The sequence below is a fragment of the Bombina bombina genome, chromosome 10 (assembly GCF_027579735.1).
Source record: "Bombina bombina isolate aBomBom1 chromosome 10, aBomBom1.pri, whole genome shotgun sequence".
NCBI classification, from domain to species: domain Eukaryota; kingdom Metazoa; phylum Chordata; class Amphibia; order Anura; family Bombinatoridae; genus Bombina; species Bombina bombina.
The window spans coordinates 44,940,898-44,954,486 of record NC_069508.1 but is presented as its reverse complement, the minus strand read 5'-3'; the positions used below and the strand labels follow the sequence as shown (position 1 = coordinate 44,954,486).

At 41.3% G+C, this 13,589-nt stretch overlaps 1 protein-coding gene across 1 annotated transcript in view; it reads left to right on the top strand.

The window, feature by feature from the left end:
• Positions 1-13,589, top strand: part of LOC128641391 (DBIRD complex subunit ZNF326) — a 62,036-nt gene that overhangs the window by 26,874 nt on the left and 21,573 nt on the right. The window contains exons 7-9 of the mRNA XM_053694017.1: positions 31-124; positions 441-571; positions 11,660-11,755. Coding sequence (XP_053549992.1) covers positions 31-124; positions 441-571; positions 11,660-11,755 — 321 coding nt within the window. The remainder of the gene's footprint in view (positions 1-30; positions 125-440; positions 572-11,659; positions 11,756-13,589) is intronic.

The following is a 13,589-nucleotide window of genomic DNA, read 5'->3' as shown; positions in this document are numbered from 1 at the left end:
ATAGAACATACTATCGTTTTTTATTTAAAGGAAAGTATTGTAAATAAGTACAAGAAAATGGCAGCTCGCAAAGCTTCTTCTCAGAGTGGCTCTTCAAACCAAGTGCAAAAAGATATGATGGAAGGTATGTAAACCTGGTACTGGCAGGCTTTTGTGTTAAAATGCACGAGTCACATACTAACCATATACTGTTTTGAAAGGACATGGGAGAAAGTTAGTGTATTAAAGCAGCAGTTTAACCTTTTGCAAGCAAGAGTCTGAAATGAATGTATGCACAATTCATACCTCTGGCTGCTGGGCAAGTCCCTCATTTGTATAGATATTCAAGAACAAACTATAAAATATTTAGCACAGGAAAATCTTTGGGGAAAAATATACCATATTTGGCAAATGCATCAAAGTTCCTTGGTTACTCATGATTCCCATTCTTGACTTTTTAGGTATTACGATTGAGGATCACATGGTCAAAGTTGAGACAGTGCATTGCAGTGCCTGCAATATTTATGTTCCTGCTGTACACATTTCTGTACAGTTGCATCAGAAATCTCCTGAACATTTAAAGAACAAAGCGGTAAGACTATATAACTGTTCCTAACCTTTAGGAAATTTAACTTCGATCCATCTCAGCAGTGCTTATTGGAGTATGAAATTATTTCTTTCTAATGACACGGTGAGTCCACTGATAATCAATTACTGTTGGGAATATCACTACTGTCCAGCAGGAAGGTGGCAAAGAGCACCACAGCAGTGCTGTTAAGTATCACTTCCCTTCCCATAAACCCCAGTCATTCTCTTTGCCTCACGCAAGCAGGAGGTGAAGTGTTTGGTGTCTGACTTCAATAGAGACTTTATTATTTTGAAAGCAGAGCAAGCTTGCTCTTTCCTCAAGATGGGGTCTAGATGTACTCCACATTAGTCTCTTCAGTAGCGCAGTGGTGTCTTTAAAGCAGTTAGGAACTTGTAAGGTGGGCCTTGCTGTGTTTTCCTAACACTCTGCTGCTCTAGTACTGAAAGCCAGAATAGGGTTTTTTTTTTTTTTTTTTTTTTTTTCCCCTACAGGCCTGTGTTGAGCCGCATCCTCTCACGCCAGGTAAACTGTCCTCCGGACGGCTAGATGCAGGTAAGTGCTGTTTATCTTCCAGGTTGGGAGGGTAAGAAAAGCACTTTAGGTAATTCCTGCAAAAATTTAAGGGGACACACGTATATCCTAGTTAGCATATGTAGGCAGGGAGCAGGCACTTAAAGTGACATGAAGACTGTTTTTCCCTTGATTAGAGATGAGGGGTTAATTGTAAGTGATGATCTGAGGGAATATGCTCTGTTTTGCTAATCCAGCAGAGAACAGAACCATATCTTACACCCAGGTTTGATGCTGTCCTAGGGTACTGATGCCTGTTTTAATTTGGACGATTTTGTCTGTCCTGCTTCATGTTTGTGTGCAGAAGTGCAACCTATTCATTTTTTACTGATATCGCTTAAGTGGAAAGGCAATTCGACTTATGACATAGGTAGCTGAATGTGGGAGCGAGAGAACAGGAGTTCGCATGGCGCACCGTTCGGTTGAACAAGCTAGTCGGTCTTTACTGATCCCACTTATGGTCCTTTGGCAGGCATTCTAACGTTGGGTATGCTTTTAATAGAGTGCAGGTATTTGCGTGCCATTAGCCAGTGGAGCCTTTTTTTTTTTTTTTTTTTTTTTCTTTGACCCTGCCTCCTTGTAGTTCTGAGCAGCACCATTTTTGGAGCTCACGTAGATGCATATGTGACCTGGCTTTTTCCGGCATGAGGAGAAATCGGCGGTCTTGCTTAAGAGTCTCAGAATTTTTTAGTCTATTCTGCTCCGTTATTTCACAGCTCCAGACCAATATGGTCAATGTCATGAAAGTGTATTTTATCTGCTGCTTTTTACATCTGACTCCCTATGCATTACGTTTTTCAGAAATATGACCACTTTTTATCAGATGAGGTGGATTGTAACACATTTTTCGCTGTTTTAAGGCTATTTTTTTCTCTTTTAAAGGGATAGCTCCTTTTGTCTTTTTGTTTGAAACATTAAAGATTATAGTATTTTTATTTTGAGATGTTCTCAAGTCTCTCAGGATGATGCTGTTCAGGCATTGCCATAGCTTTCTCCTCAAGGTCCCAAGCTTTATGGCATTACATGCAGTGCCCTGTGGTTCCTCTTAATCTCCTGGAGGAGTTGTTTGCCTGCAGAATTTGCTACCTAGGTATCTGGCGTTATCTGTGGCATCTGCTTTTCCTATACTAAGGGAAATCGCAAGAGGAATATTGAGAATCGGTAAGGTTTCTGTTCCACCTGCCTCACAGGTGGTTTTTTCCCTCATAGGTCTGAGGTGGATAAGTTAGTAGCCTCTGAGGGTGAAATCTCAAAATCGGACTGTAATTCATTCACCTGATACTGTAATATCCTTCAGTTTTACACCTCAACACCTTTTATTTAAGGAGGTTTGGCTACGATGGAATGACTGTTACGTTGACGTTGTCAATCCTAAGTATCTAGTAAACTTTATATATACTATTACTCCGTGGAAGTTTTCCTGTCAGACCGTGCTGGGAGATTTTTCTCTTGAATGGAGGAGCCTTCAGCCTCTCGGCCCTGAATGAGTCCGACCTGGGAAGCTAAGCAGGGTCGGGCTTTGTTAGACTTGGAAGTCGAGCACGGTGCCTTAAGTAGTAGGGACCATTCCTGCTCTGGCTAGGAGACCCTCAATCCCTGGGGAATATAGCTGTTCTCCTGGGATAAATAGGTTCATTTCTAATATGACTCAGCCCTTGATCCTCTGGGAGGGTAGTTACTCCTTTACAGACCCTTGGATAAGAAGCTTGAGGTTAATGGTTCATTTAAAACCTTGTCTTATTAGACTTGATGTTCTAACCGGCCGGGCTTGGGCCTGAAATCCATATGAACTTAGAAGCCTACCTGTGGCTTTGTGGTACAGCCTAGGCTTTTTAGCTCTGCGATTGCAGTTTCAAATGCTTCCTCCTTTTACACACTTCTGGTTTTTCCTTTCAAGGATGGACCTTGTTTGAATTTGAGTAGAATTATTCCTCAGACCTTAAGGGTTTAAAGGGGTTTTCTATTAGTCTAGAGTATGATTAGAGGAAAGGTTCCCCCCCCCCCCCCAAGGTATGATGAGTCCACGGATTTCATCCTTGTGGGATATCGCCTCCTGGTCAGCAGGAGGAGGCAAAGAGCACCACAGCTGTATAAATAGCTCCACCCTTCCCTCCCAACCCAGTCATTATTTGCCTGTGTTAGTGAAAGGAAGAGGCAAAGTGAGGTGTTATAGATTCTTCAATCAAGAGTTTAATTTAAAGTGGTGCCACAGTGTACTACTTTGTTCTGGGGTGTAGCCTAGACCAGATCAGTCTCTATAGTAGGGCATTTTGTGGCTTTAAAGCAATAGGAACTGGTGGGACATTATTCTCACTGCGCCTTCTATACATATTTGCTGCCCTATTCCAGATAGCTTAAGCTCTTAACTCGGGTTTATCTTGTTCTGCAGGGCTATGGGAGGGTGAGTACCTCTGGGGACCTGCTGGACTGCCATGCTGTTGCACAGCATTCAAGGTAAGTGCTGACTTTATTATTTCGCGGAAAGTGAGCACTACACTGCATACAATCACTTGTCAAGGGCTAAGGTACAGTTTAGACTCTTTATGGTGATGGGACAATGGTCTCTTCTTGAGCAGACACTGGGGCTCTATGGAATCAGTGGCTATTTTAGTCTCTGCGGTTTTGACATTACTATGCCGACTGGGAGACATAACTTTTATAGTGACAGACAGTAAACCACCAAGGTGGCTCTAATTATATTATGTCTAGAGCTCAGGTTTTATTTTATTACCCAACTTGGTCTGAATAAATTATATACCAGTTAGGGGTCATCTTTATTGATTGATACGCCACAAGGTGTGTGTACTTTTCCGACAGCTCCACTTTTTCTAATGGGCTGCCCGGGAGGAGTAACATTTATTTATAATAGTTTTTGAAATAAAAAAATAAAGTTGCCTTAATATTTAAAGAGACGGTAACATTCAACTTTTATTGCAAAGCTAAACATGTTTGGTTTAACTAATCCTTGTGATTTAGGATGGATTTTAATCACAAAGATTATTGTTACTTTTAACATTTAAAGAGACAGTGACGTTTTTTCTTTAACAATGTATGTATTGCTGTTTTAGGAGTCTGATGATGATTAATCTCTGCCACCCTCTCCTACTATAGTGTCCCTCTAAACTTTGTGGACACATGCAGTACCCTGCGCTTCCTTTCTCACTCCACCCGGAGTTCTGCATTCATACATTGTTTTTTCCACGAGAGTATTTTCAATCATGTAGAATTTAAACTTAATTGACTAAGTAGTTCTATTCCGATTGGTTCTTCCCTGTTACCTGAATGAGGAAGACACTTCGGGTTTGTCCGAGAGAGAATCAATCATACTCAGCTGGATCATTGTTTAATTTGATCCTGATGTTTGTTGTTTTCTTTCAGTTTTTGGCTTGCTCTTCTCCATTTGTTACTTAGGTTTTCACTACCCTGGGCGACTCCAGAGTTTCTGGTGTTGGTGTTTATACTGTGCCCAGCAAGTGGTAAGGATTGGAAACAGCCAGCTGCAGTAACCTGATGGTTAGCTTGTTTGTCTAGCTAGCTGAATGTTTGCAGATTGCAACCAGCGGCAGCTATTCAGTGCATGGAGGCTTGACAATAATTCCCTAGGGTGGAAGGAGTAGTTTCCAACTTGAAATAAAAGCATCTACTATATCCTTAAAGGATAGTTGCGTTTCTCACAGATTCTAGGGACGGATATTAGAGGAGAGATGTAAACCAGGGGTTACACTGGCGACCAGTGGTGTACTTTGCTACTGTCATTGGAATGACGGAATATTGGTTTGATGTGTTGTCTGATTCTATCACGTCAGAATCTCCCCTGTATAAAATCCAGGATAGGATATAGGCTTTCGAATTGACTAAATTCTTTATTTCAAATTCTGGCCTTGAGGTTCTCAAAGGGGAGCATAGGCTTCAGGTTTCTCTGTCCGACCTCACTGAGCCTTATGATTAGAGCCTTGTCGTCCGATGTATGCTCTAAGTTATATAAGAAACAATCTTTTATCAATTCTTTATAGGACGGTTTTGTTGGAACCTAGCTTGATGGAAATCGGGCTTGGGTTCGGGATGTTCAGAATCCCAGGACAATGGACTATAGTGTTGCAAGGATTAAACGTGGACAGCTATTCGCTTTTAAGTTTTTCTGCAGACCAGATACAAAACATAAATAAATTAAAGAATAAAGGGCGTTCTTACATTGTGTAAGAGACCTCTATTCCATGAGAGGGTACCTTCAGATCTATCTTACAATCCCAAGAGTCTATACAAGATTGTCAGGGTTCCATTTTTTTTTTTAGGGTGGAAAGTTGTACCTTCCGTTGATACTTGAGGATCAATTTAAGATTACAGTGGATCTAATGGATGCATATCTGTATGTTCCTACCCAGAGATCATTACAAGTTCCTGAGGTTTTGTCTTTTTGGACACACTTTTTCAGTGCATGGCTCTTCCTTTCGATCCGGCCACGGCACCTTGAATTTCCACTAAGGTTCTGGGGTTTCTGCTAGCGGTTCTTGGACCGCGGGGCATTTCGGTGGCTCCTCCTCCTCTGGACGAATATTATAATCCAGGTGTCCTCGTCTTCCAACTAGGTCCCATGCAACGTTGTACTATCCTTCCTGAGATCTCACAGGTGGAAGGTGAATCTGAGCTCTTTAATTCAGAAGACAAAGGTACCCTTGGGAGTTCTAATCATCTCCATTTCCATCAGAATTTTTCTGACAAGGGTCAGGTAGTCAAAGATTCTGAATACATGTCAAGACCTACAGTCCACTCCTCAGCCGTTGACTGGGTGCATGGAGGTGTTCGGTTTGATGGTGACGGCAATGGACATCATACTGTTTGTTCATTTTCAGATCAGGCCTCTGCAGCTAGCATGCTCAGGCTGTGGAATGAATATTATTCAGATTGGTCTCCTTGAAAACTGAAACAGATGAGGAACTCTCTTCTCTGTGGTTGTCTCGGGTTCTTTATCCAGGGGGCATGCTTTTGCAGACTTTCCTGGGTGATTGTGGCAACGGACGTCAGTCTTTTGGTTTGTCTGGGGCGCTTGAAGGTGCTCTGATTTAGAATGATTAGAGCAAGAGCTTTAGACTTTGACAACTCAGGTTTAATTCCCGTTACATGGAAATACTTTTACAGAGTCTTTCCTTTCCATCGTCGCCCTAGAGCTGAGGGTTTTTTTTTTTTTTACTGCCCTTCAGGCCCGGTCTTAAATGGCCTCGGCCCAATTCATCAGGTACGTTGTCATCTGTCAGCGTTCCACATCCCTGGTGTGGACACCTGGGAGGCATTTTTTTTCTGAGCAGCCTTTTCTTTTGGGAGAGTGGGAACTCCTTCTGGAGATTTTCTCCAAGCTGTTTCTCAAGTGGGATCGGCCGGAGTCGGTCCTCATGGCATCCTGTCAGTTTGCCTGGGTTATGGGTCCAGATCCAGGGCACCCAGTCCGAGCGGATAACTGCCTGGACAGTTCTTTGGTCCTTTTGCCTAGTATATATTTTCCCCCGTTTGCGCTTCTTTGCCGATTGTTTGTTCAGATCAAATAGGAGACGGCATCAGTGATCCTCCTCGCTTCTACGTTACCTCGCAGGATTTGGCATGCTGATCTGGTGAGCATGTCATCTCTGCAACCTTGGACATTTCCGTTGAAGTATCTCTTATTCAGGGTCCCTTCTCCTAAGTCTAGTTTTTCTGAAGCTGTTTGCTTGGAGATTAGACTAGTGTTTAAAAGTGCATATACAGCGCCAGCATCCAAACAAATGCAAGCTGATTAGAGATTAGATGCTTGCTCCTATTTAAGCGAGTTTTCTTTGTTTCGGTCATAGATACCTTAATTCAGGCATGTAAGCCTGTAACTAGGTATATTTTCCATAAAATAGGACATAAATGTCTTTATTGGTGTGTATCCAAGGCTTACTCATGGAGTAATGCTTGGATTCCCAGGATTTTGTATTTTCGTCCAGAAGGCTTGCTTTAGGGTTTTTCTGCGAGTTCCCTAAAGGGTTGGCTCTCTGCTTTATCTATTTTGTGTTATGCCAGCATCTGGCAGATGTTCCAGATGTATAATCTTTTTGTCAGTCTCTAATTAGAGTCAGGACTGTGTTTCAACCAATTGCTCCTCCTTGGAGTTTAAATTTAGAGTTCTTCAAGGGGTTCCATTTGAACCTATGCATTCCATGTATATTAAGTTATCTTGGAAAGCTTTATTTTTGGTTGATATTTCTTCTGCTCGTAGAGTATCTGAGCTTTCGGCTTTACAATGTGATTCTCCTTATCTTATTTTCCATTTGGATAAGGTGGTGTTACGTACCCAACCTTTTCTTCCTACTGTTGTCTCGCATAAGAATATTTATCTGGACATTGTTCCTTCCTTGTGTCCTGATCCTTCTAAGAAGGAGCATCTGTTACATAATTTGGACGTGGTCCGTGCTTTGAAGTTCTACTTTCAGACGATTTTAAGAATTTTCAACAATCGTCTTCATGGTTTGTTCTGGGTCACACATGGGTCAGAAAGCTACGGCTACTTTCTTTATGGCTGAAGTGTATCGTCCGTTTTGCATATGAGACTGCTGGACAGCAGTCTCCTGAAATAATTACGGCTCATTCCACTAGGGCTGTGGCTTCCTCCTTGGGCATTCACAAATGTTGCTTCTGTTGATCAGATTTGTAAGGCTGCGAATTGGTCGTCTCTTCACGCTTTTTCCAAGTTTTTACAAATTTGATACCTTTGCCTCAAAGGAGGCTGTTTTGGGGAGGAAAGTTCTTCAAGCAGTGGTGACTTCCGTTTAGGTTCCCTGTCTTGTCCCTCCCGTTTCATCCGTGTACTATAGCTTTGGTATTGTATCCCATAAGTAAGGATGAAATCTGTGGACTCATCGTATCATGAAAAGGAAATTTATGCTTACCTGATACATTTTATTTCTTTTTCGATACGATGAGTCCACGGCCCGCCCTGTTCTGAGACAGGTTATTTAATTTTTGTTAAACTTCAGACACCTGTGCACCTTGTATTTTCCTTTCTCTTCCTAACTTCGGTCGAATGACTGGATTGGGAGGAGCTATTAATACAGCTCTGCTTTGGTGCTCTTTGCCGCCTCCTGCTGACCAGGAGGCGATATCCCACAAGTAAGGATGAAATTCGTGGACTCATCTTATCGAAAAAGAAATAAAGTAATCAGGTAAGCATAAATGTCCTTTTCTTCCCTCTGCAGGGTCAGTCTTAGCCTTTGGAGTCCATTCTCGGATTTCTCCCAGGGGCAGATTTCTCATAAGGTATCTGCATTATGGGTATGTTGAGTGACATTCCTTGAACTGGGTTCAGGACTTCCCCTCTGACAGTTTAATCTGGAAATAAGATCTAGTAGTTCCCCCCCCCCCCCCCCTTTGAAGATTGTCAATTTTGGGCATAAATAACATCATAATTTGTTTTACAATGGGATGAGTGTCTATCTGCTCTCCCTTAGGGGGGGGAATTCAGAACTTGGACCCTGTATGACCTGATCATTTGCAGCCCTGTGGCAGTGTTCATTTGTTTTATTACGGCTCGCCATTGGGGTGTTAAGTATTTCTCCATAAACCCATAAAATGTCAGAGGCAAGTTTAAGACAATATGTCTGCGTAGAGTGATGTTCATCCCCTGTAAAATCAATAAAACAAAATTGCCCTGGCAGATTATACAAATTACTGTTTCGTAGATCACAAAAGAATGAACCTGTGGATAATAAAAAGGACCATTAGATATGTCTGCCCAGGTACAGTGAGTCACAGAAGGGCAAAATATTTTTGTATCTTTGTATTAAAGGGCTCTGGGCAGCAAATCAACACTCAGTGTAAATATATTTTTAAACAAGCAGTACTCTATATAGTGGCCTGGTCCAGCACCAAGACTATAGTACCATATAGATATCAGGGTTGGTACCTAAGCTGTCATGGAGGGGAAAAAGTGGTTAAACACAGATGCTTGTGAGATTAGAATTTACACAGTAATCACTCTATGAGCCAATGTGAATTTTTCCCAGCACAATGTCCACTAGCCCTCTATCCCAAGGGCAAAGGTTTTATGAGCCACAGGTATAGAGTTCTACAGTTCCGCAGTGAGGGTCAGTGAGTTCAAATAAGTGTTAGTGTGGGTATCTCTAATAGTATCAAGGCATCCCAGAGGTTCATAGGTCTGCACAACGTGATATTCCTTTCCCAGGTGGTGCCTGCAGAAGCTATCCGGTGGCTACAAGAGGCCTCTCACCCCAGTCAGGGCTACACAGCACTCTGGATCATGAACTAGGCCCAGTGGCAGACCCACAGAGTAAGAGTAAATTGATATGGGATCATCTGTGTCAGAGTTAATGCCCGCTCTGTATAGTTTAATGCAGTATTTAACATTTGGGGCAGTTTATGTATAATGTTCCTGGCCGGGACGAAGGGGTACTTCTCCCCCAACTGGATATCGCTGATACCCTGTGCTCTGTGATGTGGCACAATATTCATAAAAGGGCTAACTTGTTTGGCACTTCCAGCCCCTGTGTGGGAAAGTAAAGCGTTTGCGCCACTCAGAACAATATAGTAGGTAAGAGGGCTCTGAAGTGTATCGTGTATTGCTTACCACCTTCGATACCAGGGTTCCCCACTCGAGGTCCGATGAATAGGCCCAATCTCCAAAGTGGCGCTATCAAGTTTTCGTGCCAATTGTTCGGCAGTGTACAGTCTTTCCTCCGATGTCCGCAACACCAACCCAGCAGCCTGTGAGTTCTGCGATGTTGCGTGTGTCCTTCCGACATCGGATTGGTGCCCTCCTGTATTGAGAGGATCTTTGGTTTTTCCCCGCTCTGTAGCTAGGAGAGGAGCAGCGACCCACGTGGGGCCAAGAAGGCGTTCTCCAGCAAGTTCTGTGTTTGTCACCCGGTTCAATGTGTCAGTCAGACCTCGGTGTAGTCTCTGGTTTGTTAGGTAATTTACCTCTGTAGCGTCGCTCTGTACTGAGGGCTTCGGTGGCGGAGCAGCGTGCGGCTCGCACGAAAAGGGTAGAGAGGATCCTCTAATGTATCTCCTCTCCACTCCGGGCAGCACAATCTGCCAAGGAGTTTTCGTCGGGCTCAGGGTAAACAGGGAGGCAGAGTGATAAAGCAAAGATCAGTGTCTTGAGATATATTATAACAGTTCTTAGGTTTTCTTTGCACTGAGCTCCTCTTGCTTGCTGCTTACCCTGAAGCCCGCCCACCGGAAGTCCCGTGCTTTACCATTTTATTTTCAGAAGACTAAGGATTTCTCCAGTCTTCCTTTGTTTCTCTTGGAAACTTAAGGGTCAGAAAGCTTCTGTGACTTCTTTCCCTCTGGTTGAGAAGTATAATTGGTTTTGTTTGAGACTGCTGGGCAGCAGTCTCCTGAGAATTACAGCTTTTCTCTCCTATAAACCTCAGGCACCTCTGCACCTTATTTCCTTTCTCCTTTTCCTTTGGTCAAATGACTGGCGGTTGTGGGAAGGGAAGTGATACTTAAAGGGACAGTCAAGTCCAAAACAAACTTTCAAGTTTCAAATAGGGCATGAAATTTTAAACAACTTTCCAATTTACTTTTATCACCAATTTTGCTTTGTTCTTTTAGTATTAGTTGAAAGTTAGACCTAGGAAGGCTCATATGATTTCTAAGCCCTTGAAGGCCGCCTCTAATCACATGTTTTTGTATTTGCTTTTCACAGCAGCTAGTTCAGGTAAACCCTATAGATAACATTGTGAGCACGCCCGTGGATTGTGGCAGACACTGCACTAATTGGCTAATATGAAAGTCAATAGATAATAAATAAAATATCATGTGATCAGGGGGCTGTCAGAAGATGCTTAGATACAAGTTAATCACAGAGGTAAAAAGTGTATTATTATAACTGTTGGTTATGCAAAACTGGGGAATGGGTAATAAAGGGATTATCTATCTTTTAAAACAACAAATTCTGGTGATGACTGTCCCTTTAAAGGACCATTTAACACAGTAGATTTGCATAAACAAATGCAAGATAACAAGACAATACATTAGCATTTACTCTGAATTTCAAACAAATTTTAAAGTTATGTATATTTCCACTCCCCCTGTACCATGTGATGGCATGATGGCAATCATCCAATCACAAATGCATATACGTATAGTCGGTGAATTCTTGCACATGCTCAGTAGGAGCTGGTGACTCAAAGTGTAAATATAAAAGACTCAAATTTACTTCCATAAAAAAAATGCAAAGATGTTTAAAATTACATGCTGTATCTGAATCATGAAAATTTAATTTGACCTGAGTGTCCCTTTAACAGCTTTGCTTTGTTCTTTGCCGCCTCCTGCTGGACAGGAGTGATATTTCCAACAGTAATTGATTCTGTGGACTCGGTGTCAATTGAAAAAATTATCAAGCATGTTTTTTTCTCAAATGTGAAAAGTTGGTTTTATGGTTTTAGAAACTGATAAACATTAAATGTGTTAATCATAGCAATTTAAAAAAAAAAAATCTATGAAGCACCTACACAACTAAATGTAAACTTTCTTTTACAGACTTACAGGGAACAAATAAAACGATCAAGTGTTTTTACTGCTACTAGTATCTTGAACAATCCAGTTGTGAAGGCACGATATGAAATGTTCTTGAAGGTAAGGAGATCATAGCTTTCAGGTTTAATATTGCCATGTCGGTACAACTTGAGTGAGACTATAGATGTCATTAAATGCTTGCATAACCTAAACCTCTTGTCACCAAAGTATTCCTAGAGTCAGTAAATTTTAGTGTTCTCCACAGAATGGTGCCAGTTGGGTGGCATAAATTAGCCAGGTTGGAACAGTAATACTTTCTATTGGGATTTTATGCTATCCAAAGCATAAAATGATTAATTTTAAAATAAAATTATTTAATTTGTTTAATAGAAATTGAAAAATATTAGCTGATTTTAGCTTCATATTGGCTAAAGTTCCAGCCAGGTGGTCAGTAAAATCAGATGGTTGATGTGACTATTAAAAAGGTCCTGGGGAGAATACTGATATTTGGTAATATAATTAATTTGGAAAGTCTGTTAAAATTGTACACTGTTTTGAACCCAGAGTATCATTTTGACCTATTTCCATTTAAACAATTGTAGTAGTACAAGAAAAAAAGATTAAAACACATAGATTCATGTCCCCCCACATTACCTACTCATTCTTTCTTTATAACAGGAAGTAGCAGGGATGAGTGGTGTTGACATACATTTTTGGAAATGTTTAGTCGCCTTTATACTTTAAGGTGTCTTGAATGCTGTAAGATAATGTACAAGTTTAACTTGCCTTTTTTATAGGTACATTAAAGTTAAAATTAACCCCTTAAACAAGTAAACACTTAACGGCTGGCGATGTACATGGTACGTTGTGCTTGTTAAGGGATTAAATTTACATGATTTAGAGCTTGCTGTTAAGACTTTCCAATTTGTACACTTTTTGATGGAAGTAAACTCTATGCACGCTTCCTGAGGTGCCAACTACTACTGATCATGTGCAAGTGTTCAATTTTTACATGTCTGATTGGCTGATGGCTGTCACATAATACAGGGGGCTGCAAATTGAATTTTAAACCAGCAGTAGATTTCTGACATATGTTAAAATTTGCGTAAGCTATAGCTTTTTTTATTTTCTTGTTTATGAAATTCTACTGTAATGGTCCTAATCATTCTTGCGTGGGGTTTATCCTGATGTGGTTATTTCTTTTTCAAGATATGACGAGTCCACAGATTTCATACTTATAGGATTACGCCTCCTGTTCAGCAGGAAGTGGAAAAGAGCACCACAGCAGATATTTGATATTTATCAGTGTTTGATTTTTCACTTTTACATATGTGGGCTGACGCTGGGAGATGCGGTTTGCTGTCCTTGAGATGGTGTTGGGTCAAAAAATAACAGGCCTGGGAGAGAGCTATATTTATGGTTGTTGCGCTTTTATTAAAGTGTTTTACGAGGGGCACATGGCGCTTTTTTTTTTTTTTTTTTTTAAAAAAAAGATATGACTAGTCCACTGATTTCATCCTTATGGGATTAAGTCTCCTGTTTAGCAGGAAGTGGCAAAATAGCTCCCCTCCACCCCCCCCCCCCCCCGTCATTCTCTTTGCCTGTGTTAGTGATAGGAAGAGGTAAAGTGAGGTGTTGGTTTTAGATTCTTCAATCAAGAAGTTTTTTTTTTTTTTTTAAATGGTGCCAGTGAGTACTATTTTCCTCAGGGAGAAATAGTCTTTCTAGAACTTCCCAAGAGGAGTGGAGACATTTTTATTTTTCTGCCCTGATGTTCATTATCTTAGCAAATATTATCTAAGATCCATGCTGGTTCCCACAGAGCAGTTAAAGGTAGTGTAGAGAAACCTCTTCAGTGTGGAGAACAGTGTCATGCTACAAGCAGCATTGAGGTATGTTCAGTCATTTGTTTCTGGGGAGAATAGATGCATCAGAACAGGCTGACATTATTCCC